The sequence below is a fragment of the Peromyscus maniculatus genome, chromosome 5, assembly GCF_049852395.1.
Source record: "Peromyscus maniculatus bairdii isolate BWxNUB_F1_BW_parent chromosome 5, HU_Pman_BW_mat_3.1, whole genome shotgun sequence".
Taxonomy (NCBI): domain Eukaryota; kingdom Metazoa; phylum Chordata; class Mammalia; order Rodentia; family Cricetidae; genus Peromyscus; species Peromyscus maniculatus.
Window position 1 is genome coordinate 62067475 of NC_134856.1, and position 27420 is coordinate 62094894.

The 27420-nt window shown below is 43.0% G+C and overlaps 1 protein-coding gene across 29 annotated transcripts in view; it reads left to right on the forward strand.

The window, feature by feature from the left end:
- Window positions 1-27420, forward strand: part of Pard3 (par-3 family cell polarity regulator) — a 552281-nt gene that overhangs the window by 194850 nt on the left and 330011 nt on the right. For 28 of the 29 annotated variants that reach the window (XM_006982509.4, XM_006982506.4, XM_016001065.3 and 25 more), the window contains one exon: window positions 15771-15951. In XM_006982509.4, the coding sequence (XP_006982571.1) occupies window positions 15771-15951 (181 nt within the window). Of the gene's footprint in view, window positions 1-15770; window positions 15952-27420 lie in introns of those variants that run through there. The other variant, XM_076572361.1, reaches the window with a different exon arrangement.

Sequence of the window (27420 nt, forward strand, 5' to 3'; positions counted from 1 at the left end):
CATAGGGAGGGGAAACCATAACCAGGATATATTATGTGAGAAGAAACATCTATTTTCATAAAAGGGGTAAAAGAAGCTCATTAATAACTTTTATTTTCTAAAAGCCACCTCTACTTTCAATGGTGCTATTTCTGTTATCTTTAATGGAATGTTTTAAATATTAATTTTAATAGATTTTAATAGATTATTATTACTTTGCTTTAACGTTTTGCTGATCTCTTAAAGCTCAGAGAGCTTGAAAATTGTCATTTTGACTGCATTAAGCTCACATTTCTAATCTAGGAACAAGCCTGTGTGCCCACTCTGTTATTTAGGGTTTGTTATTTTTCCTACAAATGAGTATCACAGCTTATAGATTTCTGAATTAATAAAGAGTGGTTTAAGGCCATGGAGATCAGTGTCATGGAGATACTGTAGAGTCAATCTCTGTGGCTGTCCATGGAGATCAGTGTCATGGAGATACTGTAGAGTCAATCTCTGTGGCTGTCCTGGGCTAGAAGGGGCAGCTGAGCAGATGGTCTGTTTGGTAGTTTTCTTGCCTTGTGAGGTTTGAGATACAGTGAATGTTATCCCAGAAATTGAAAGGCAGAGGCAGGTGGATCCCTGTAAGTTTGAAGCCAGCCTGGTCTATATGGTGAGTTCCAGGCCAGCTGGGGCTACATAGTGAGACCCTGTCTCCAAGAAAAGAAATACATAAAGAACCTTCAGTAATCATTGACCAGCCTGCACCCATGACTCTTACAGCTGACTGTTACACTGTGTCTCTGTCAAGTGCACACCAGGGCTCCTGGGCACAGCCTGGCTACCATGCAGCAAGACAAGGGAAGGCCAGTGTGATTTGTCCTGCTGCTGTAGTGTGGGGACCGATGGCGTTCAGAACATCAGGGAAGGGCTGACGTGGATTTGGAAGCTTCCCTTCTGCATACATTTACAATAGACCTGAATACACGCAGAGACCATGGACACTAGGAAATTAATGAAGTACTTAAGAAGCAGCGAATTTTACCTTATTTTTTTATTTAAAAAAACTATTTTTAGATTATAATTTTATTACATCTTTCCCTTCCCTTTCCTCCCTCCAAACCCTCCCATGTTCCTGTCCTCTCTCTCCTTTCAATTCATGGCCTCTTTTTTCACTGATTGTTGTTGTTATTATTGTTGTTGTTGTTGCGTGTATGTGTATGTATTGTACTTACGTATATACATATAACCTGTTAAGTCCATATAATGTCACTTACATGTATGTTTTCAGAATTGACTGTTTGGCATCGAACAACCCTTTGGTGCGCCCTTCCCTGGGGAAGGCCGCCGCTCCTCTCCTTAGCTTTTCTCGTTACCTGTGTTTCTTCACTGCGGGCTGAGGCCTTGTGGACTTTTTCTTTGCCGGTTTGTCATGTTCAATGGTGTCGTGTCAGCTGTGTTCAGCTCACATTGGGCGGTCCTGTTGGGGAGCCCTTCCGAGTGTAGCCTTCTGACACTACCAGGTGACACAGTCTCACCGCACCCTCCCTGGCCCTCTGGCTCTCGGTCTTTCTGCCCCTCTTCCCTAATGTTCCATGGGTCTCGGTTTCAGGAATATTCTGAGATGTAGCCATTGGGACTGGGCTCCACAACTCTGCATCTTAATCCATCGTCCTTTCTGTAATGGTCTCCGTTGCAAAGGGAAGTTTCCGTGAGGGGTGGAGATGACACTTAGCTGTGGGTATAGAACGACAAATGTTTATGGGTTGTCACTAGGGCTTATGCTGGTTTAGTAAATTAGAAGTACTGGATTTTAAGGATTCCTTTTGATTTTGACTTAATTGTAAGCATATGTAATTTGATTTTTGTTGACTTCTTAACAGGTAGGTTGCTAAGTTCCTGAACATTGAATAATCAGTTCTTATAAGGCAGTGCTCAGACCTCCTAAAGCCACCAGGCCAGGTGACCGTTGGAATCCAGTGTTCTCACATCTCAGAAATATAGCATGTAGTACACATCATAAAATGCAGCATCTCCTGTGACGGCTGAGGCAGAACCCCCAGATGCAGTAAAAACACTGACATTTCCCCAGGAAAATATGTGGACATTCATTGTACAAGTGACTGTAAACAGCCACGTGTCCAGGTGGGGTTTGTACCAGCTATGCTCCTTACAAAGCTTCTTTGACTGTTTACAAATGTGCTTTTCAATAAAACTTTACTCTTTGGAGCCATTGGTTTTATAGCTATGGATAAAGCCATCCATGCCTGAGCCATGGTTTGAAAGTCATGGTGACATTCCAGGACTAGGAGAGGCACTGTATCCATTTTCTCAGTGTAAAAGGAGTGGAAATTCAGCCCACTTTCCTCTGTGGATCCTCCAAGCCCTGCAGGGGAGCTGCTTGGCTTGCCTTTGTTTGGGCCTTCCTGAAAGCTGACCCTGTGATTCCCATCACCTTCATGACACTAGCTCTTTCTGCCGTGCGGTCTACAGCTTCCCCATGCTCCACACCAGTCCACTTGACTCTCCTTTCTCAACCAACTTTCTATAACTACACTTTTCACTTGGGTTTTGTGTACCCTACTGCCTGTAGTAGACATCAGGGCTGTGAAATCACAGGTCCAGCTCCTAAGAGAATGGAAGAAAATGCCAAGCTAGGCATTGGAATTGAGTTTCTCAGGAGCCAGGAGCATGTGTTATTGTGTATGTGGAGGCCACAGGGCAGCCTTTGGTGGTGTTCTAGGCATTGACCTCTGTTTGTTTTGTTTTGTTTTTCTAAACATCAGTTCTCTCAAAGCCTGTGGCTCCCCAGGTAGTCTAGGCTGGTTATCCAGTGAGCCCCAGGAATCTGCTCTCTCTATCTCCCCACTTCTGGCTTTCCAGATGTCCTCCACCATGCCCGGTTTATTACACCTGGGTCCTAGAAATGTAACCCAGGGCCTCCTGCTTGCATGGGAAGCACTCTACTGATTGTGCCATCTCTCCAGCCCTAACCTTAGGTTTTTCTTGGTGAGCAATGTTGTAAAAAGTGTATAGCGTGTTACTGAGTCTCTGACCCTCAGTTCAGACCCTGCTTGAATAGCCCTGCATGTAGAGGACCACAGCCCTGCTGTGCAGTATGCTCTCTGTTCCCCTGCGAGTCTCAGGGTGAGATGTCCATTTCTGGTGTGACTTTTCCTCTCCTGATTTGACACTTCCCTAAATGTGTTTTACCGTCTGACACATTTGAATCAGGTCAGTTCTGAAGTGGCAGCAATTTACAAACAGTGCTCTTTTCGTGAAGGCAAGTTCACAGCTTAATGGTTTGTTTATATGAGGCTTGTTCATATTTTTAGGCAAGCTCTATGCTAATTTTGAAATCAGGGTTGTGATACACAGTGAACCATTTACAATATGTTAGGCTGCTATTTCTTTTCCTTCTAGGTTAGTAGTTGTTTTGCTTTGTTTTTAAAGAGTCTTGCTATATACCAGGCTGGCTTTGAACTCCCAGCAATCCTTCTGCCTCTGCTTCCTGAGTGCTGGGATTTTGGTATAATCCCAGCAGCTCCACATCTGACTTTCTAAAGCTTATGTGTTTCTGTGTGATAGTTACAGACTGCAGTCATTCACCTGCAGGCATGAAGTTAGGATATCTCAAATGACTACATTGGAGAAGCGCACCTGTCACCCCAAAGGAACCAAGTATTGACCATGGCTTATGGACACAGATATAGATTACCCTGAAGGTCTAATGTAGCAACCATCTCATGAAGTTTTTGTTGTAATAGATAAAGGCATGGATTGATGTTTTTCATATTCATTGGTGAGAACATTAGGTAGTCAGGATGCAGCAAGGTGGGAAACCAATGCTGTCTATAGGCCCCAGATGCTGCCTTTCTTTTCTTTAGGTTGGTAGAAGCTAGAGAATCTGTACATTGCGGAAAAGATACCAGGATGTTAGGTCATACCCAAAGGTGGGCAATGAATAGTTATTGAGGGGCCTAAAGATAGTTTAGCTCAAGATAATGTTCTTCCTTCTTTCTTTCTCTCTTTCTCTCTCTCTCTCTCTCTCTCTCTCTCTCTCTCTCTCTCTCTCTCTCTCTCTCTCTCTCTCTCCCTTTCTTCCTTCCTTCCTTCCTTCCTTCCTTCCTTCCTTCCTTCCTTCCTTCCTTCCTTCCTTCCTTCCTTCCTTCCTTCCTTCTTTTCTTTTCTTTTTCTTTTCTTTTTTTTTTTTTAAGTTTTTTGAGACAGGGTAGCTTTGCGCCTTTCCTGGAACTCACTTTGGAGACCAGGTTGGCCTTGAACTCACAGAGATCCGCCTGCCTCTGCCTCCCGAGTGCTGGGATTAAAGGCGTGCGCCACCACCGCCCAGCATAATGTTCTAATTTCATTGAACGTAATTTTTAGTGTATGCGTTTGTGTGCATGCTCTGCATATACATGTGTGTCAGAACCTCTGCGTGTGTTTGTGGTGGCTGTAAGAGGCCTTGAGGTTCCTCTGTGACTCTCTGCCTTATTGCTTTCGCACAGGTGTTCTCATTGAATAGCAGCTTGCTGCTGTTGGTTAGGCTGGCTGTAGAGGTGGTGTATAAGGTAGGGTGGGGCTTCCTCCTCTCTCGGTCCTGCAGCGTTGGGCTCACAGATACATCCAGCTCCTTGTAGCCTTTGCTATGGTTCCAGGCGCCTTGAGCCCATGTCTTATATGCTTGTGTTTTTTTTTTTTCTTGTTTGTTTGTTTTTGTTTTTCAAGACAGGGTTTCTCTGTGCAGTTCTGGATCTCGCTCTGTAAACCAGGCTGGCCTTGAACTCACAGAGATCGACCTGGCTTTGCCTCCCCAGTGCTGAGATTAAAGGCGTACGCCCCCACCGCCACCCAGCATGTCTTCATGCTTGTACAGCAAACACTCTTACCTGCTGAGCCATTCCTCTGGCTCCCCAAGATAATTTATAATTATGCTCTGGACCTGTAACATTTCAATCTCTCTAAAGTTCTCACCAGCCACTCAGCCTTGTCGGTGCAGAGCGTTTCAGGGAACTTTGATTCACATCATGTAAACAAAATTAACATGTTTTTTTGCGGGGAGATACCCAGAAAATATTTAAGGGCAAATAAAGCCCTTATCAGAGGGTCCTCCATACTCAGGCCCTCAGCTTACGTTGCTGATATTTAAGCATTTCTTTGAGGGTCTTTTTCTATAAAGACCAGTTGTCTCTGAATTGGTAGCCTGCACAGCTAGTATCAATGGTGCTGGAATCTTGAGTTTTAGCTGGCAGAGGCGTCATCCAGACTCCAGGCCGACAGGCTCCTTTTCCTTCTCTTAGCCATGAGGATTAGGACAATTTCCCCGGGGCTCTGTTCTCCCTCTTAGCTTCTCTAGAAGCTGAGTGCATAGTCACTGGTTTGTCCTTGGACTTTCCCTCTGCCCATCCACCCCGCTGAGAGCCTGGACCCCATGTGCCACCTCTATCTCTGGGATGCTATGCACACCACACGTGCTAAATCCTTTTAAATAAGTCGGCTCTGTATTCCCATAATTATACATTCTAATTGTCTTCTCACACCACTGCTTTCCTATTAGTCTAGGCTCTCATGACTTCTTTATTACTGGGGTAACTGGCTATGAGTGCTTAGACTTCTGGGCCTTTCTCTGCACCGCCTTGAAACCACCCATAGAAGGAATGCCAATTAGATGGTGTGGCTTTAAGGAAGCCCCCATCTTCAGGATATAGAGCATATGGCTTAGCTGTATTGCCAGTGCCTGTCACCATGCTCTGACTAGAATCTCAGCCCCTTGAAACTTCCTGTAGGGTAATAAAAGCTGATTAAGTACCTGTTGCTTGCAGTGACCAATCCATGCATTTTGTCATCATTAATACCAGGCCCCAGAACCCAGTCCTAGGCCCAGATAGGTGAAGAAAATTCCCAGGCCCACACAGCTCGCCGGTCTGGTCCCGTAATCACTTTGGGGAGTGAAATTCTGCTCACTGATTCCAGGTCACCTTTAGGACATTTTCTGTGAGACATAAGGGCAAAGTAGAAGCTTGCTTTCCTCTCAATCAGTTTCCTTTAAAATGTAGTTTCTGAATTCTTGTTCTTAGTGAAACTTATTTATTTCCAAGGCGTTTACCTTGCCAAGGAGTTGCATCGCATCAAAGCCCCGAAAGGGACTTGTGGGCTGGAGGGAATCCTTGTAAGCTGTTTTGTTGTTGTTTTTTGTTTTTACTCATCACATATATGGGATGCTTGCAAGCTATTGTTTTTATGTTTCTACCCATCCCATTTGTGTGGGAGAGAGAATCGGCACACAATTAGTATTTACTGTGTGTTTACCTTTTAAAGTACTGCTAAACGGGTTGTACTAATGAAGAGTTGATTAAATTTTTTTATTATTTGGTTGCTTTTAGAATACACCTGCCGGATGATTAAAATGAGCCTAATTTAATCAGCATGGTACTGTACACCAGAGATAATTTAAGCTAATGTCAAGGACATCTTCATCTATCCTGTGGAAGACGCTAAAACAATGAACAGAGCAACAAACACTTCAGAGCACATTTGTTTGAAGCTCCCCATTAGTGCCCCCACGGATATTTCAGAGCCACACTCTGCTCTTTCCTTTTGTATGCAAATTAAGCTGAAAGTCATTTTGTAATGTGACATGGGGCTTAGATTTTTGAAAACACGTTGATTCGACTTTGATCTTTTGCTAATATCAGCTCCTGTTGTCAGCATGCACACTGACATTTCAGTCTGTGTCATCTCCAGTTTTCATTCAGAACTTGGAATGTGTGTTTTTGGTGCATCTTTTGGAGTTTTGAGACTGGATCTATATGGTACCAGCTTCTTTGTACTCGACTATCCTCCTGCTTCAGCCTCCCAAGCACCGGTAGTACGGACTTGCCTCTCACTACCCCATGATTGGTGCATTTGAACTTGAAAGTGAACCATTTTTTTTCCTTTTTATCTTAGGTCACCCATTTTCTTTTTATCTGCCCATCTCCACATCTTAATAGAGTCGTGTGAATCCCCTTTATCCTTTGAAGCAGTTAAACTTCTCTTTATTTTCTGGTCATGCTTTTAGAGGGAGCTAAGTTGCCAGTGGGTGTCTTGTTCAAACAGTGAACTCTGCACTTGCAGGATTTACTGACTCCCAAGCGAGTTTCCTATATACATGGCAGGTTGCCTTGGAAACAGGCTGGTTTCTGCACTGAAAGTGCTGTCTTGTATTAAGTGCAGGGCGATGCTCTGCTGACCTCTATTGCTTCATCCCAGGCCTGACACGAAGTCCAAATGTTTCTGTGACTTTGTCCTTATGACTGACTAGCTCAACAACAGCCATGTTCTCCTTCCTACTTCTACTTTTAAACACAGCCTCTAAAACTTGGAACTGAGTGATTCTTCAGATTTCTAATTTGGGGAGGGAAGTTTCTGAGCATTGATTGCCAAAAAAACAAAGTTTTAGAGTTCACTAGACTTGACTGGCAGGGAATTTTAGTGACTTATTTCCCTCTCCCTTTATTTATGTTCATGGGTAGTTCCCGAACTCCATGGAAGTCACCGATGCTGTCAGAGACCCCTGATCCAAACTCCAGCACAGCCTGCCAAGTGCAGCTTCCAGAGAACTCTGTGGTGAGGTGAAGAAGGGAGGTGTCCCTGCTAGTGAGACAGGGAAGCCCTGGCGCCGTGGTCCTCACGAGTCTAAAAGGAGTAAAGCAAACCTTCCTAGCTAAGGATCTCAGCTTTGGCCTTGTGAGAGAGAGAGAGAGAGAGAGAGAGAGAGAGAGAGAGAGAGAGAGAGAGAGAGAGAGAGAGAGAGAGAGAGAGAAGAGCCCGGAATTCTTTTCAGAGACCACTGCTGAGGGAAAACTGCATCTTTGCTTCAGTCAAGGAAAGAATTTCAGAACGATAGTGTGAAGTTTGAGAAGATGATTTAATGCTTTTGCAATCTTTTAGAAAAGGCTTGCATTCGGATTGAAGCATGAGTAACGAGAGACAGACTCTTAGAAAGGAAAATATATCCCATATCTGCATCTGGCCTTCTTAAGACAGATGTATTTTTGAGTCTTGACCATAGCTTTGTATGTGATTTTGTTGGCCTTCGAAGTTACATTGTTCAAAGGATTGGAAAGATTCAATAATATTTTGGTGCACACTGTAATACAGAGCATTTTCCTTTAGTGAATCAGATTGTGGGGGTTGCATTATACAATACAATATATAATGCAATCAGATTGCATTATACATATTACAAATGAGCAAATAATTCAGGTGAAAGAAATAGGTATGGAAAACTCACATAAATTCTTCCTCCACTTAGGTTACAAAGAGGGAAGAAATGTTTTGACTGGAAACGTGGTCCATAATCTTGTTTGTAGAGGAATATATGCTGATGAGGTAGAATGTAAAAGTCCCATGTTTAGCCTTCTGCATGTTCTCTGGCAGTTCTGATGCTATCATTTGAGACATCTCTTAGTAACAGGAGGATGGTTTCTGCCAGCACTTTGTTCAGCTGTACTCCAGAGTAAGAGGTTCCTTTCCTTCATCTTCCCGGATTGTCTCAGCAGTGTAAGAGATGGGGGTGTGGTCCTGCCTGGGGTCCTCATGGTGCTGGGTTTCTAGATTGAGTATGATGTAAGAGGTGGGGGTGTGGTCCTGCCTGGGGTCCTCCTGGTGCTGGGTTTCTAGGTGGAGGATGGTGGAAGAGATGGGAGTGTAGATGGAATGACTCGGGTCACCACACTGCTGGGTTTCTGTATGGAGCATCCTGTTGTGGCGTGGGCTTGTAAGTCAGGTACCAGAGGGAGTGGAGGTTCTGACAGGCTTGGACTTGAAGGAAGCAGTGGCTTCTCTTGCTAAGGAAGAAGTCTGCATTGTTAATTCACCCACACTTGCTTCTGAAAGTTCAGTAATGTCAGGGACTGTAGATGTTGGAAGTATGTCTTGAAATTGCATCATAGGAGAGGGTGTGTGTGTGTGTGTGTTTGGGACATTCCTGAGTTGATTAGATTAAATGGCATAGTTTATACTGTCCCCAACACAGTCGAGCATTGGTTCCAATGTATTTTCTTCCTGTTGCCCAGCTTGTTGAATTTTTAATGCAGTGCCTCCCCATTCCCCCCTTTCCTTCTAAATTCCATGATTAACACTGAGCCACACTATCATGAAGTTGGGATTGTTTGCTATTATTTTGATGGCCATCAAATATAGTCAGCAAGTTTTAGGCAGTAGGCTCAAAGTTGTGTTGATTGGTGTGAGGATTGCCTTTGGTTAATCAAGAGACTCCCAGCTAAAGGCTTTTGGAGTTTACAGACTGTGATCCATTGGGCCTGTTGTTGGTGTGGGAGGTGTCCAGAGGCAGGGCAATTAGGAACATGGGCTATTGGAGGTCCAGAAGACTTGACTCTCAGTTATTTTCACTTAAACTCTGGACAGCCCATCTCCCTGGTCTTCGGTTTCCTTTTCTGTTAAGGAGAATTATTGCACACCACAGCAGGTTTGAGCTTCATTTCCTGGTTATATGTTGATCTGAGCATTTTTCTGGCAGACTTGCTTCCCCCTTCTATGTCCTTCCTTTTTGTGATCCTTAAAAACAAAAGCCTTATTGTATTGTAGAACCAGAACATGCCAATTGAGTTTTTCATTATTTTTTGTATTTACAATGTATATTTCTGCCATGATATAATTAGATGAGAGCTACCAGTTATGCGCCTGCTGTGTTCTTTACATGCCGCCATTAGTTCCTTCTTTCTGCTAAGAAATATCACTATAAGCCAGTGGCTTCATGTGGTGTGTGCTTATTCACATACAGTTATGGATGGCAGAGAGGTGACCTTAGTCTTCCCAGGGAGTGTCTCACAGAGTTAGCGGAGCCATATCCCTCACAGGTAATTGTGAGTTATTTCTTTGTGCTATTCATTGGCTCAAGGCTCTCATCTCACTCTTACTCTTAAGAGCTAGTGGCCAGTATCTCTGTCCATCATTACAGATCTCCAGCTAGAGTCAAAGGAGATTTTCTATAGTTCCACACTCCTTTGATTAGATAGGGATTTTAATATCACCTGGATTAGCTCTATGTTTTCTGGTCAATAACCTGAATCCTACTGGTAAAATGACATTGGTTATGGCAGGCAACATTAACCACTCTGAGGGATGTGGACTTGGATAGTTTTGGTGGGAGGCCATTGTTTTGCCTAGGGAAGCATTTGGAGGTAAGAAGAGGCCCATAATGTACCAGCCGCCCTCTGAAGAAGCTTGCTCACTCTTAAATGCATTGTTCTGGATCTAGCCACTCTGCTTTTGGCCATGCTGGTCCATGCACTATGGACTTTCTGCTTATTATTTTACCTGTCAGAGTAGTTTGGAGTCCTGTGCAAGAGCAGTGACTGTTCTTAACTGTTGAGCCATCTCTCCAGTTTCAAAGGTTCATGGTTGTTATGCAATAGTTATTAACTAATCTCCCTTCTGTTCCTTGCTTCAGACAAGGATGATGGGGGGAAAGACAGGCTGACTTAGGATAACGATGGAATGAGCCGAACGCAAACACACCCTACCCACTGCCACCCATTTCCCACTTACTACAGGTCAAGCTGCCTTAACTCCCAGAAACACCCCCACTCCAGATATGCATAATAAAAAAAAATCTCAAAGTGAATCTTAAAGAATGATCTACTTCATGGATGGTGAAAATACAGAGTTGAATCACGTCTTAGAAACTTAAAGTACATTTCTTTTACTTCTTGAAGGACATGTAGGGGTTTTGAATCTGTGATGTTTTTATGGAGGTCTTGTTTTCTTTTGCTGTGTTTCTATATGTATTCTTGTAGAGTAGCTTTTCTAAAATTATAAATCCTTCCCAATTTAACACAAAATTACTTCATGTCTGCACCTGGCACTTAAAGTTTGGTTTAAAAGAAAGCTGTAAAATTGTATGTTATTGGCACATTGCAAATCACCAACCATAATTTTACCACTGAAATTCACGTAGCATTTATTCACAGCACAGTCCAGATTTCTTAATCCCGTGTTTTCTCAAATGCTGAAGATAATTATTGAAACTAATATACATGTATAAGCACTTCCATGTTTGGCTTTAAAGACTTGTTTGTAATTTTCCATTTCTATTTTCTGCTTGCAGAAAGGACTTGCTTCTTGAGAAAAGATCTCATAATTAATAACAAACTTGAATTTCAATTATTTTCAATTAAATACCCAAATGTCAAAATTTGATAGCTTCAAAATACATATTAAACCATACAGCTTGTACAAAAATGGGATATTTAAATTGATGTAGAGATCCTGTGTTCTGATGAACAACTCAAAATGGGTGTTGTTAGCTTATCAGGGTTACAGATGTCCCTTTGACTGTCCTGATTTTAGAAATTGAAACCACAGTTGAAGGATAGCAGAAAGAGGCATCCCTTGTCTGGAGGGTCATAAAGACATCATGATGTACCAAATTGGATCTGCTGCCTGTTTTTATAAATAAAGGCTTAAACAGAGTCACGCTTGTTTCTTCATGTGTTTATTTATGCTGCTCTCATGCTACCAAAGTAGAGTAGAATCAGGACAGCTATGATCTGGAGCATAACTCCAGAAGAATCGATCTCTTTTCAGAAAGAGTATGCTGATCTCTGTTGGCATGAGATTTCTGTGCCTCTGAGGCAGGGGCATCTACTAGTTACGCCAGGTGAACAGGACTTAATGACATCCTTTGAAAACTTGGGAGTATACCCACAAACACTTTCCTTGTTTTTGTAGGTATTAAGGATATTATTTCCATTGCTTATTACAAGATGGAGTAGGCCAAATTTTCATCTTGCTTTGCATTGTTCTTGCCACGGAACATCCTGCTGGATTAATCAGTTAATTACATATTATGCCCCAGCAGAGTTCCACGCTTCCTGTTTCTCTGCATGTCTCTGTAACATGAGGATAGAAACAGTATTTGTTCAAGATGACAAAGCTGTCTAAGAAATGAGGAAATGCTGCTCATAATTTTGTGAACGTACCTTTCTGTCTTTTAATTACAGAGTGTGGACATTGCAAAATCTCAGCAGGGCAGTAGGACAGGGTGCCTTTTGGCCACGGTCCTCCTATTCTTGGAAAAGTACCGAGTTGCTGGACACCTTGGTAGAGCTTAAAGAACTGTGCTAGTTATGAGAGGAGCCAGAATGAAATCCTTTGTAGTACTTTGTGACTACACCTAACAATCAAAAACTCCAATTTATTGGAGATAATTATCAATTTCATAAGAGTTTGGAAAGAGCTACTGAATGTTTCCAAATCCCTTCACCAGCCACCTAACTTCTGCATCGTCTATAATCAGAGGCAGTTATTATCACTATAAACCAGCCTGCAGCTCACATGTCAGCTGATTTTCCAAGTTCATTTCGATTTTACCTCTCTTGGTTAGAATCTTTTCTGGACCTATGTCCTGCCTCCAGAGGATTCTATCACATGTATTTCCTGTTTTTCTGTGATTTCCTCTTTACATGATTTTGTCATTCTTTTTTGATGTTCATGACCATTGTACTCTGAATCAGAGTAATTTTTTTTTTCTTTTTGTGGAATGTTCTTCAGTTTATGTTTATCTGATATTTCATGATTAAGTTGAAGTGATGCACGTTTGGCAGGACCAGCAGGCACATAGTTGGTAATCTGTCCTTGGAGCTGGCGCTCTTAACACTGCTGATCTTGTGTGTGGAGAGCTGGGCCTGCCAGCTTTCTCCACTGCAGAGTTAACTTACCTTTCTTCCTTGGGTTGAAACATACAATATGGGATGCCTTTGAGACAGGCAAGTGTATTGCTTCTGTTTCTAGTTTTTCTATCAACTGGCATCCAATTGGTAGGTTTTTGCCTGTAACAACTATTTCTATGGCTTTCCTAGTAATAACTTTTATTTCCGGTATTTCTTATTCATTCATTGTTATTTATCTATTTATTTTTGAGGCTGGGTCTTATATAGCCCAGGCTGGCCCTCAACTTATTCTGTAGCCAAAGATGAAATGTTTCATATGGGGAGGTCTTTTTTGAGATAGGCACTTACCCACTTCTTTTCATCTCTTTGCTTGTTAATATTAACATCTCTTGGTAGATTTTCTGTGACAGTTATTTTTGTGAATGATCCTAATGATAACTGTTGTTTCTTATTTATTTATATTTATATATTCATTCATTTATCTATGTGTTTCCTTGTGAGACAGAGTCTCACATAGCCCAGACCAGTGTCCAGTTTGTTGTATAGCCAAGGACGACCTTGAATTTCTGATTCTCCTGCCTCTACCTCCCAAGTGCTAGGATTATAGGATCTTTGCCACAATATCTGCTTTAGGCAATTCTGGGAATGAAATTAGGAGCATTTTAGGCAAGTCATCTACCAAATGACCCACACCCCAACCCCACTATTGTCTTCATTGTTTGGCTCTTCAGTAGAAGACAGCCGTCAGCTTTTCATCATTCTTTAAGCCGCCACAGATTCAGAGATGTGTTGTTTATTTTGCAGTTATGATCCCCTGGTGGAATCATTTACTTGGCTGTAAGTTGTCCCAGCTTTGGTTGTGGGGATAGAGGGAAGTGAGGTTGTGTACTTCCCTTTGATATACCTCTTTTGTCTTTGCACACACTACCTCACTCTTAGCATTACTAGGCACTCACACTCTATGTGCTTTTTCTCTGTTCCACTTTAATCAACTATCTTTTCAAAATGCCTTGTCTTATTAGGGAATGATATTAGAAACCTAGATCTGGGCATGAGGTGTGCTCACTGATTCTGGGATGCCTTTGCTTCTCAGTGCTGGGACTGTTCAGAATAGAGCTAGGAGATTTATGTCTTTTCACGGTATCAACACTCACCTACACCATCTGTTTGTATGCCTGTACACCTGTAACCATGCACCACAGTATGATCTTTCTAACAGGCTGCCCATTAGACTACAGTAGATCTGGGAATTTTCATTGTCTCAGGTGAGATCATAGCATAATACTTCTCTCATTTGTTGGTATAAAAGGACCTACTACATTGCCAGTCATGTAAAATTACAGCAATAAATTATACATAGTACATTTTATCATTATTGTATAGTGTATTATGTCTTATAGAAAAGCTTAATGTTCAGTATGCTTTGCTATGCCAATGATGGCCTCATATATCTGGTGCTCACAGTGTTATTGATTAATGGCCCCCATCTAGTGATTGGCCTATTCATCCAGGTCAGTGTAAGTATTCTCTGGAATTCTATGGTGTTGTGCCATCAGTGAAGTAGTGTTGCTCAGGGTGGCTTACTCACAGGAGCCACGAGTTTGTGCTGAGCCCCCATTCCTGTCTAATCCCACAGAGCTCATTGCAGCTTTCTGTAACTGCTGTTTCTGACAGGGAGAATATTGGCTTTCACCGTCCAAAATATTTTCACTGTTTTGTTCATTCCTGATATGTGCGTTTGTGTCCTCGAGTGAGAGTTGCTAAACTGTGTGCATGTATGACGCAAATTGACTCCCTGGAATACAGTGTTCGCGTGACTGTTCTTTTATATTTAGCTTTATGTGAAATTATGGAAATAGTGGTTTCTTTCACAGAGACTCTCGATGGTTTCTGTTCCACCACATTCAGTGTGGTCATGTATTTGTTTGTAGAAGAGTCAGGAAGGTCTGTGCCTCTGCTGTGTCCTCAGTGTCCCTGCCTCATTTTGCCATCCTGTTTTAGTTCAGTTAGTTATTTGTGTCTTAGGTAATAAAGCACAGATATGCCTCTGACAGGCAGAGCTGTTCAAAAGTGTGTCCTTTCCTCCTGTTGCCATCATCTGTTCCCATCCCCTCCCTTAATCAAAATCCTTCCTGTAAATGACTCATTTCGGTAGTCTTTCTTCAAGTTTTATGCAGCAAGGAGGAGATAGTATATCTTTTAATATCCTCTTCCTCATAGGTAAGGTGTGGTAGACATAGTGTGTAATCAAGTGCACACACAGATACACATATGCACACTACACACAGATGCATGCACACACAGATTCACACACACACACACACACACACACACACACACACACACACACACACACACGTCCTCATGAGGCTGAGGATAAAGCTTAATTGGTAGAGCATCTGCCTAGCAGGTAGGAGGGCCTGCGTTCCGTCTCCAGCACCACAGAATACTGGATGTGGTGCCTTAGTCCTACAATCCCAGTACTCGAGAAATGGGAAGTGAAGGCAAAAGGTTCAGAAGTGGAACCTTATCCCTGGACATAGCCAGTTGTAGGCCAGCCCGGGTGATTTGAGATTCTTGTCTTAAGGTGGAAAAAGAATGAAGGAGCCGGGTGGTGGTGGCACACACCTTTAATCCCAGCACTTGGGAGGCAGAGCCAGGCAGATCTTTGTGAGTTCAAGGCCAGCCTGGTCTACAGAGCGAGATCCAGGAAAGGCGCAAAGCTACACAGAGAAACCCTGTCTCGAAACCCACCCCCCACCCCCCCAAAAAAAAGAAAAAAGAAAGAAGAAAGAAGGAAAAGGGAAAATACATCTATACATGCATGTACTCGGGTATTCTTTGTACTTAGCAGCACAGAGGATGTCAACTCACTCCTGCCCTAGCATTCTGGCATGTCACTGTGTCTTACTGTGCTTTTACTCATGGAATTTTAGATATGAAACTCTCTTCTAGAAATGTGTGAACGGAGGAGCATCAGGCCTCAGGGAGACAATGTTTTACTGGGATCTGTAGCATTCTTGGATACATTGCTGTCAGTATTTCCCTGTAGGCTTGTCTCAGTCTGGTGGAGTCCCTGGTAGTTATTTCGATGTCTTTCTTCACAAATGCCCCTTTGTCTGTCGTTGCCAGCTCGTAGCAGTGTTTGATGAGCAGGATCCACACCATGGAGGAGATGGTACCAGCGCCAGCTCCACGGGAACTCAGAGCCCAGAGATATTCGGCAGTGAACTGGGCACCAACAATGCTTCTGCTTTTCAGCCTTATCAAGCCACAAGTGAAATTGAGGTCACACCTTCAGTCCTTCGGGCAAGTAAGTGAGAGTTTTCTGTTTTCTGCGCATTTCATCTTAATTTCCAGGTACCCTAACTTCTTTATCCATCTTTGCTTCTGCAAATGGAATTCTTTGTGTTTATCAGACATTGGTTGTATTTTGAAGCTTGGCCAGTATCTTTTACCCAAGAAGCCAGTGGTTATGTACTTGTTCATAGATGGGCTTAGTTTTGTCTGTAGTCAAGACTTTTGGTTGCTCACTAAGGGTAAACGGGGATAGATTACACGTAAGTTACCCTGCACTGTCTTTATGGATAGAAATAACTAAAGGCTTCTCATAGTCCACTTGGTTGTAGCCGAGACTCACAGAATTTCATGTGAATAGCTAACAAGGAAGAGACCTCCGCGCTGAAGTCATCAGTGGAGTTTTAGGTGAGAGGCAACTGGAACCTCAAGAAAAGTTAGGGAGACAGAGAAAGTCTGTGAGGAGTCATGTGTTGTCCCCTCCAACCCCGCCCCCCCCCCCCCCCCCCATGTGCAGTTTTAGGACATTTGTTTGAAGGGTTCCATAACCAGTTCCGGAAACCTTACTCAGGAAAGTGAAATATTTGTGCTAGAAGTAATACTTGTTTGTAAAATTTCATAGCCGAGCTGCTGTCAGCTGTGAAAAGGTGTTCGGGTGATTTATCATGTAGGTAAAGCATGGTGACAGACGCTTGTAATCCTGCTCTCAGGGGGCTGAGGAAGGAACACTGAGCTGAGCCATAATGGAACCCTGTCTCACCCACATTTTTTCCCAAAAGAGATAAATAAGTTTTAAAGCTCATTTATCTTCAGGCATCTCTGTTTAAGAGCCTTTCATTTTTTTTTCAGAATGAATACCTGGTCTTGTGTGGCTTTACTGACTGAGAATCTTTGCTTGGCCAATTTTTTTTTCCTGGAGTTGATTAATCAGATGTAATTATGTAATGTCTAAAACACAGCATAGGTAATTTTTAGAGCGTGTCTTTATTCTCCTTGAATGTATTCTAATTCCTTTTTTTCTCATTGGTAGCGATCTGTAACATGTCAGCAGCTTGCCTCTACATGTTTGTGAGCTGCATGGGCTTCTTTTCCTGTTTGTTTCTTGCTTTTTCTCTGATCTGTAGTCAACTAGGAGTTTGAAATATGCAGGGAACTTGAGTCTGGGTTTAAAACTAAGCCTCCAAAATACAAAGAGAGAAAAGATAAAGCATTCTTGTAATTCTCTCAGAGACTCTGCATAAGATAAAGGAGATTTCTGCAGGAAAGAAAACAAAATAAAATAAATATCAAACTCTTTCCCACTCTTTAACGTCCTTAGTTCCCCACCAAGTCTTGTTTCTTTCCTTTATTTATTTACTTACTTATTTATTATTTTTATTTTTTGCCGTCTTTTCAAGACAGGGTTTCTCTGTGTAACAGTCCTGGCTGTTCTGGAGCTCACTCTGTTGACCAGGCTGGCCTCAAACTCAACTGAGATCCACCTGCCTCTGCCTCCCTAGTGCTGGGATTAAAGGCGTGCCCCGCCGCTGCCTGACCCTTTATTTATTTTTGAAGAGTATTTTTATGTGTTCTTTGGCACTTTCTTACTTGTTTACAATGCAACCAGCAATATGTAATCCTTAAGTTTATCCATTCTCTACTCCACCTCACCTCACAACCTCCACAGCCTCCCACAGTCATGTTCCTTGGTCCTTCCTCTCCCTTTTCCCCCTCCTCCTTCCACTCCCTCTACCTTCTCCCTCCTTCCTCTCCCTTTTTCTCCCTCCCCCACTCTCTCTACCCTCCCCTGCTTCTTCTTCTCCTCTTCCTCATCCTGTCTAACACAGAGCCCAGTTAATGCTGCTTGCTGCAATGTTGACTAGTCTGGTTGAGGTGATCTTCCGAAGGTCTTGTGCAAGTAGTCGCAGCTGCAGGGAGTTCAGGAGGGCAATGGCCCTGTCGTGCCCAGAAGACGGCACTTCCCACCACTCCTCTCCATCTTCCAGCCCTTAAATTCTTTCCACTTCATGTTTACTACACTACCATACATCTGTACATCAGGGCCAAAACTACAACTCACTGGTATGTCGTGTGCCTAGCATACATTAGGGATTCTGTCACCACCATGAACAAAATATGTTTGTAAGAGAAACATGTAAAGCACACCAAGTTAACATTTAACAAGTCTGGTAGGCCAGCCAGAAGCTGCTATGAAGTTATGGCAGCCACAGGGATAGAGATCCTGAAGGTACACTGTGGGATGTGTTACGAGAGTGATGGGTTACAGAATTTTACCTGCACGTAGAACAATGCTAATCAATTCCCCAATTGCTTATATCTTATGGACCACAGGAGACCCAATTTTCAAGGGTGGAGAAGAACAACCCCTCCAACCTCTCCTTTGCTCAGAATAATCTCAAATGATTGCCCCTTTAGCCTCCCTGCTAGCTTAAGATGTATACTGCTTTTCCTTCGTTGACCATTTCATTACACGTTGTGTGTATATAAGCAAATATATTTTAATCCACTTTCAACAATTAGAAACAATATTGGGCCACTTCAAGGATGCATTATCCAAAAAGGCTTTAGCTGATGTGGGGGTGTGCTTTTGGGAGGTAGAGGTAAGAGATCAAGAGTTCAGGATCAGCCATGCTTGTGACTTTTCTAAAGTGAAACATACTTGTGGTTTAGTCGTAAAAAAATGAAATGTTGGCTGAACAGCACCTCCTGTGTTTATGTGGAAAAGCATTTTAATAACCTGTCTTCTGTAGGGTTTTACTTTTTGCCTCCCCAGGACTCAACAAAATTCCTCAGGGAGAGCCACTACTGCTTGGCTGGTCAACTGTGTGTGTGAGCTGCAGTTGAACATCGGGTTTAACTCACATAGTCTCCTTTAACAGCAGCGTTCGGAGAAAATGAATGTAGACTTCAAGTATATGTGCTGTCTTATTAGTGGGGGACTATATGTGACATTAGTGTAGATGTCATGCCTTGACTAGCCCCAGGAAGGAAGTGATTAAGAACCTAAGGTAGATACTCCTCTTGATCACAGGACAGTTAGCCTTCACACCTGTCATCTGGGAAGATGGCATTTCCTGTTTTGTCAGTGATAGCCGCACATTCTAGACAAGATTTCTGTGCTTGTCAGGCAGTGTGTGAGGATCTGAGAGTCCAAAGAGAGACAACAGAAAGTAACAGTCCTTGGTATCACAGGACTGCGTAGCAATCTTCCTTATTTGGCATTGTGAAGTATGAAGACAGAACTGTATGAAAAGACTTTCCTAATGGAAATACAACTCTAATCAATCATAATTAATAACGTTTGCCAGATAAATTTCTAATATAGAGTGAAGAGATTGCACACACATGTGCACAGAGATCAATAGAGCCAATGCTGGGAAGCCCAGAACTAAAGGGATCATTGTCTTTTTAAAATTTTTTTTATTAAGAATTTTTTTTATTCATTTTACATACCAATCACAGATTCCCCCTCTCTTCCCTCCTCCCACTCCCTCCCCAACCTTCCTTCCCCACAATCCACCCCCATTCCCTCCTCCAAAAGGTAAGTCCTCCCTCCCATGGGGAGTCAACAGAGCCTGGTACATTCAGCTGAGGCAGGTCCAAGCCCCTCCACCTGCATCAAGGTGTCCCACCATAGGTAGTGGGCTCCAAAAAGCCAGCTCATGCACCAGGGATGGATCCTGATCCTACTGCCAGAGGGCCCTTAAGCAGATCAAGCTACACAACTGTCTCCCTTATGTAGAGGGCCAGGCCCTTGGAGGCTCCACAGCTGTTGGTCTAAAGTTCCTGAGTTCCCACTAGCTTGGTTTGCTTGTCTCTGTAGATTTCCCCATCATGATCTTGATGCCCCCTTGCACATAGAATCCCTCTTCCCTCTCTTCAGCTAAACTCCTGGAGTTCAGCCTGGTGCTTAACTGTGGATCTCTGCATCTGCTTCCATCAGTTACTGGATGAAGGCTTTATGATGACAGTTAGGATATTCACCAATCTGATTACTGGGGTAGGTCAGTTCAGGCACTTGCTCCACTATTGCTAGTAATCTAAGCTGGGGTCAACCTTGTGGATTCCTGGGAATTTTCCCAGCACCAGGTTTCTCCCTATCCCCAGCAACGAAAGAGTTACCTTGATAGAGGGATCATTATCTTAACACTCAAATGGCAGTTACCCGAAAGTTGAGAGAACCTGCGAGATGGCTCAGTAGGTAAAGGAGTTTGCCATCAAGCTTGACCACCAAGTTCCATCCCTGAGACCCAGACAGCAGAAAGAAAGAGAGCGCTGACTCCTGCACATTGTCCTCAGACCTCCACTTAGGTATTGTGGCAAGTGCACCCTAGTGCACTATCACACACACACACACACACACACACACACACACACACACACACACACACACACACACACACGCTCACAAAATTTTAAAAGAAGAATTCCCAGATCTTCATGAGTGAAATGAATGAGTCATACCAAAGCATGAATGTGAATCTAGATGATGGCCCAAACACAACAAGTAACTAATAATATAGCAGTTGTTCAGCCTGGAAGGAATAACATGAAACTAGGACCTCTGAAAGTATTGCTGGTCACATTGGACTCTGTCATCCTGCTGGTCAGTGGCACTTACATCTGCCTTTGAAGCTGAAGGAAGATCCCAGTAAATTTGGGGAAGCTGTATGCCCTATTGATATCACAGCTTCTGGAAATGATACTGCTGTAAAGTGTTTGACAAAGTATCTGACTAGTTACATTTTATTTTAGTAACTTTAAGTCTTTATATTTTGAGCTATTTAAAAACTATATTAAGTCAGTCAGGTGGTGGTGTCACATACCTTCAATTTCAGCACTCGAGAGGCAGAGGCAGGCAGGCCTCTCTGTGAGTCTGAGGCCAACTTGGTCTACAGAGTGAGATCCAGGACAGCCAGGGCTGTTAAACAGAAAACACTGTCTTGGAAAACCACCCACCACCACCACCACCACCACCACCACCCCACTTATATATTAAGTCTTAAAATTGTAATTTTTTCTGAAATGTTCTTGTAGCTTGTAAAGTACCACTAATTTCATAATTTTTAGAATTTAAAGAAATAGTAAAATTCATTGAAAAATTTTGTCATAAAGTAAATATCCCCCCTTTCCCCTTTTCTAAGTGTTTTTATAACTATTACTGTATCTTCATGTGGATAACATGTACATGGGGGTACATGTGCCACAGCACACACATACAGAGGTGAGAGGATAACTTCCCGGGCTTTGTTTCCCCGTCACCTCCATGTGGGTTTGGAGTTGAACTCCTATCACCAGGCTCACACAGTAAGTGCTGTCAAGCTCAGCTGTTTGGCTGGCCTGCCTTTTCTCTTGTTGATAGCAGATTTTTCCTTATCTAAGAATATGGAAGTCTATTTAAAGATTTGTTCAAAGAAAGAGAAGACTAAGGATCTTTGCTGTAGAGATCCTAGCCTTTAACAGTTAGCTGATACTAGCATGCTTTTTTTTGGATCTGATTTAAATATACATTGAAACTACAGATACTATTCTATTGTATTTCCTTTTGAGTTGTTAGAAATGACACACAAATCCTGTTCTCAGAATTTCAAGTAATTGCCTCCTCACTGAGTAAGCTCCATTCAGCATCCAAAGCCCTTCCAGTTTTGTTGTGGATGCAATCTGATTATTACATGTTGACAAGGTCATATATCTATTAATTGGACTGGAGATGGGATACAAAATTGCTGTAATTATTGTAATTTTCTAGCTAATTGCAGGGTTGGTAGTGAATATTTTACTTCTGCATAATGAAAACCAGTATTCCATCAGAAGTTGTTTTATAGGGTATCAGACATTTTGTTTTATATCTTTGGTGATTTTTGCCCAACACGTATCGATCCATCCCAGATGCCACCGTGATCACAGGCTCAGTCAGGGTGAGTGGTTCTTAGAGTCCCTCCATTCTGTTCGTTGCACTGCGGTCATTGTTTGTGTATAAAATCAGAGCATTCTCCTTTCAGGCCTATAACAATGGTTGGATGACCTGCCCCGGTGGGAAGAGGACTCTGGTGCCTCTTATCTTAACCCATAACCCACTTGAGATACTCCCCAACATGAGCATTTTAAGGGAGTAAATTAATTTGGCTTATGGGTTCTGCTTCTGCGTTAAGAATTACATTAGTTAGTGGTCCGCTTGCTTGGTGCTATAACACGGGCTTATATAACACACTTGCTCCTGTACGGATGCTTTACTGAGGCCAGGCTAGCTTCCCATGGTGGGAGCCAAGTGGACATTTTAAAAATAATGGTATGTACATAAGGTGATTGGGTTTCTGAGGTGTCGGGGAGAGAGGGTGCTGTGTGAATAAAGGACTGTTAGGAGCTCACTATGGAGATGGTGGGAGCCGAATGATGCTGTTCCCTGCTGAAATATAAACTGGAGGAGCAGGTGAAAATTGCCAAACCTAATGAGCAATTTGGCAGATAAGACAGGCTGTCAGGCGACGGCAGCTAGCTGCCTGCGCCGCGTTGTGTTCCAAAGGATGACGTTTAAACACCACAAGGAATAATGGCCTTTTCCTAGTGGTACTTGGTACCACAAAGAGGTGTGCTTTATTTTTCGGATTTCAGATTAACTTGCAGCAACCAATATATAATAATTTAGGTTATAGAGCATTTTTATATTTGTCTGATCACGTTTCATCTATTAAAAAATGAATAAAATGTATTTGCCCGCTGTGGAACCCAAGACATGTCACACACAGGTAAGAGAGAGGTGGCCACTACTTCACTGGACGGTAGCCGCTCCCCTGTGGTCATCCCACTGAAACTCCCCAGGGTTACATTGCAGACTTACCAGGGTACTGTGCTGTTGGTACCCAGAAAGCACCTAGACGTGTACACATGGGCCATTTCTCATCCAAACTGCAGCTCCCAGTCCTCTTTTCTATTCATTCCTATCCCACACACATTGTGGATTGTTTTGTTGGTTTGGAAGCCTGGAGATAAAATCTCCGTTTGCTCTGCTGCACTTGACATCTTGTTTGTTTTCTTGAGGATGTATTCGCTTATTTATGTGTCTTAAAACAAACAAACAAACAAACAAACAAACATTTTTAAACACTAGGAGTAGTTTTGTATTCCCTGTTTTGTTTGATCCTGTGCGGCTCTTGTGGCCAGCTGGGAGGCGTCTCTTCTATCTCAGAGCCATTGAGTCAGTCCCAGTGATTGGGTGGTGGTAAGGGAAAGCCTCTGGAAGGATGCCTTGGATGCTGTAACCTCCTCCACCTCTAGATGGAACTGTCTCTGTGGGATGACATTTTAAAGGACGAAAATGTCCCTTAAAGTCAGTCATTTTGTTTTTCAATTATTTCTATTGATTTTCAATCATTTAACAATATATTGTGTACTGTGAGAGTGAGATTTCCATCACTGATGAACACCAAAGATAATCCATGTCCATACATGATCAAACTAAGTATTCTAGCTCCTGGAGTAATTTTTCAGCTTCCTCATCCTCTTGTGTGGCCTGTGGTCTCACTGGGAATCATGGCAGGAGCGCACAGGAATGCTTCATAACTGCCAGGAAGTAAACTAGAAGAGAACAAGGGGTCAGGGCCCGATAACACCTTTGGAAGGCTCACTCCCATGACCTGACTTCCTCCCTGCAGTCTCTGCTTCTAGAAGGTTCTAACACTTCCTAGTAGTGGTGGTCATCCTCGACTGTAACTCATGGCCTCTGGGGAACATTTCTCATCCAAATGGCAGCTCCCACAGACAGACCATCTTTCTGCTCCATAGAGGATCTTATGGCATGGCCACATGGGGAATGCAGAAGTGTGGGTGAGCGGTAAAGTGCTTAGACACACTGCAAAAAACAATTCTTGCTCTTCAGAAAATAGGTGTTTATAACAAAGATCTTTCTATGTTCTGTCCTTCAACATCTTCACCATACTGACATTTGAAAACTGAGCTTCATCTAGAATTTCATGAAGGAGCCCCTCTCCCCCACTTCCCCTCCCCCAACGCTGTTACTGCCTCTTGTAAGTGCGAACCATTGGCCTCATTTGTTCTTAATTCTTGTCGTACTGTGTGTTCCCTACACTCCCTCCTTCCTTCTCTACTCTCTGACAGGTCTGGACTGCATCTGCACCTTACACATCTGTCTGTTCTAGGGCTTCACAGCTGCTTTCCTTCATTTCTTCAACCTTTTCTTTTGTTTTTCTAGACAGAGTTTCTCTGTGTAGCCATGACTGTCCTGGAACTCACTCTGTAGACCAGGCTGGCCTTGAACTCAGAGATCTGCCTGTCTCTGCCTCTCCAGTGCTGGGATTGAAGGGATAAGCCAGCACACCCAGTTTAAAGGGTGAATTGGCAACCTTTTCTTTAAAAAAAAATAATAAATAAATTTATTTATTAATTTTACATCCTGGGCGCAGTTTCCCCTCCCTCCTCTTCTCCCAGTCCCTACCCCACATCCACTCTCTGGCCCCACCCCACAGTCCACTCCCCCTCCCTTTCTGTTTAGGAAAGGGCAGGTTTCCCGTGAGTATCAATAACCATGGCATATCAAGTTGCAGTAAGACTGAGCACCTCCCCATGTTTTAAGGCTGGGCAGGGCGACCAAGTATGATCCCAAAAGCCAGTGAAGAGTCAGAGATGGCCCCTGTTCCCAGGGAGCCTGCATGGGATTGACTTAGGCACTCTGTACATATGTTACAGTTGTGTAGTGTGGCCCTCTTGTGGGACTCCTAACAGTGGGCAGCCTGAAGTGTGAAATGGCAAGCACAGCTGTCCCTGAAGTGCCACCTTGCAGTCCTACCACTGTCCACTAGGTGTCTTTTTCTTGCCTTGTAGTAGTGGCCTATTATTAATTTTATATGTGTGTGTATCAATATACTAATATTTATATATACACACTGTAAATATACATTCATAAATGTGTTAATGTCTGAGTATATACACATAGCTGATGATGAGGTTATGTATGGAAAGATTTTAGAGGTAGTAGGAAAAAATTTTTTTCAAGTTAATTCTCACGTTTAAAGATGTAAAATTACAACTGGATCAGTCAGGGCAGCTTAGACCAACAGCAATCTAGAAAAGACCCTGACTGAAGGGCGTTTCAGAGCTCTCTAGGTTATACAGCCTATTATCACACTTAATTAAAATGTCATGCGGGCCGTGGCTGATCCATTGGCTAATTTGTTATTTAAAGCAGCTGGAGTAGTATTTATTTTAAATATAGAATTTGTGATAGTGAATTGGAAAAGAATATTATGTTGCTTGGCAGTGATATTCCAGCCTGAAGATTTATGACTTAGAACAAGGAAAAGCAGCTGGTGATTAGTTAGATTAAGCAGTGCCTGGGCATCTAATAAGGATTTCTATTAGCTGAATGGGTACGGTTATCCTTTAAGTGGAACAAGTGGTTTGGGGAAGGGAGACAGAAACAAAGTCCCTGATTGGATCAGAACTCAGGGAGCAATTCCATTCTGAATTCTGCACTGTGTTTCTGATCTGTAGGCAAGGCTGAGGAGGACCCTGAAGCTTGTGTGATGAGGAGCCAGGAGGCTGTTTTGGCCAGAGAGGTGATCTGCTCTTTGCTCCTCTTCAGAGGGAGTTTTTTCTCTTCTAATCTGATAGCCCTGCGTATATGATTTTTGCTTTTATTATGTGAGATAGGGTCTCCTGTCGCTCATTGCTGGCCTTGAATCCATCATGTTCCTGAGGCTGACCTTGAACTGGTTATCCTCCTGCCTCCACCTCCCAAGTGCTGGGATTATAGGTCTAGGCCACCATGCCCTGCTGTATGTTTTTGTCTATAGATGCATACTTACAATAAAACTTAGTTTTTAAATTAGACACAGTAAGACATTGTCTCAGTTACTGTTCTGTTACTATGAAGAGACACCATGACCAAGGCTTATAAAAGAAAGCTTTTAATTGGGTCCTTGCTTACAGTTTTAGAGGGTTAGTCGGTGATCATTATGGTGGGAAGCAGACAGGCAGCAGCTGAATGATTAGAGTGAGAGAGCGAGCCTGGGCCTGGTGTGGGCTTTTGAAACCTCAAGCCCACCCCCAGTGGACACACTTCCTCCAGTAAGGCCACACCTCCTAATCCTTCTTAAGCAGCTCCACTCCCAGGTGACTAAACATGAAAATGTAAGAGCCTGTGGGGGCCATTCTCATTCACACCACCGCAGATATAAACAGTAATTAATAATAACGATTGCAACAATGTGATGTAACAACATACAGGTGATGCTGGTATCTGTGTCCATATACCTTGCTGTTCCCTCTTTACTCCCTACACTGGTTATTTTTCTCCTTGCTCTGGGGGCGGGGGGGGGGGGGGAGGAATGAGAGAAAAAGCTGACAAAAAATCAACTTAAGAAAGGAAGGGTTGATTTTGGGGTATCGCCCATCATGGCAGGAAAATCATGATGGCAGGAGTCAGGCTGCATCTACAGCCCAGAAGCAGCGAGTAGTCCAGAAGTGAGTCTGGTTATCTATTTCCAGACCCCCTTATTCCCCGCATCCTGTGGTATACTTACCCCTGGAAGGCTTCACCTCCTCCAGGTATTTTATAATCTTTCAAAATAGAGCTACGGCCGGGGACTAAGTGTCCAAATACACATGCCAGTGGAGGGGATTTCATAGCCAAACCACGACACTCTGGGTCTTTAAGCACTAGCGAGCAAAGCATCCACAGGCTGAGTGGTCATTAGCGTATTCACAGTTCAATATCTTAGAGCAGGGTAGAGAACACCACTTCTGTCGCATGCATGCGTCCATCCATCCATCCATCCATTCAATCATGAATAGTGCCGGCAGTAACCCCCAGGTTCTTACACATGCTAGGCAAATGTTCCCATGGAATCCCCTCAGCCCTGCTGCATGCATGGGACCATTGTCCTTCCTGATCAGGTACCTCCCTATACACCAATGAGTGTTTGACACTGTGACATTGATGGGCTGGTCATTTGAAATATGTCAGGAAGGAGACTAATGGCCAGCGAGGGCGTACCATAGAGCGTTTCTCTTACATGTTTTATTTACATGAGCACCACGAAGCAATATTTTACAAAAAGTATAATTCTGACCATTATTACATAATTCTGTTTGATTGATAAAATACTCGGGCAAAAAAGATGTTTAGTTTTTAGCTTGTTCACATAATTAGAAAAATTTTATGATAATTACCCACTTTTGTACTGTGTGAAATTTTGATTAGGAAAATCATGCACAGGCTGTGAATACTGAACCCGTGGTGCAATTTCTCCATCACAGCCAGCAGTTCACAATCTCCAGTTCACACTCTCCAGTTCACACTTTCCTCCTTTGCTTCTTTGTGGATCAGGTGATCTCAGCAGCTGGGAGTACTTTCCATTGCTCACCTCTGCCTCAGCTGCCGCTCTTTACCTATTTCAGCCATTTCTATGCTTGAAGAAGAAATGGCTGCTTGGTCATTTACTAGTTTTTTTTAAAGAATTAAAGGTTT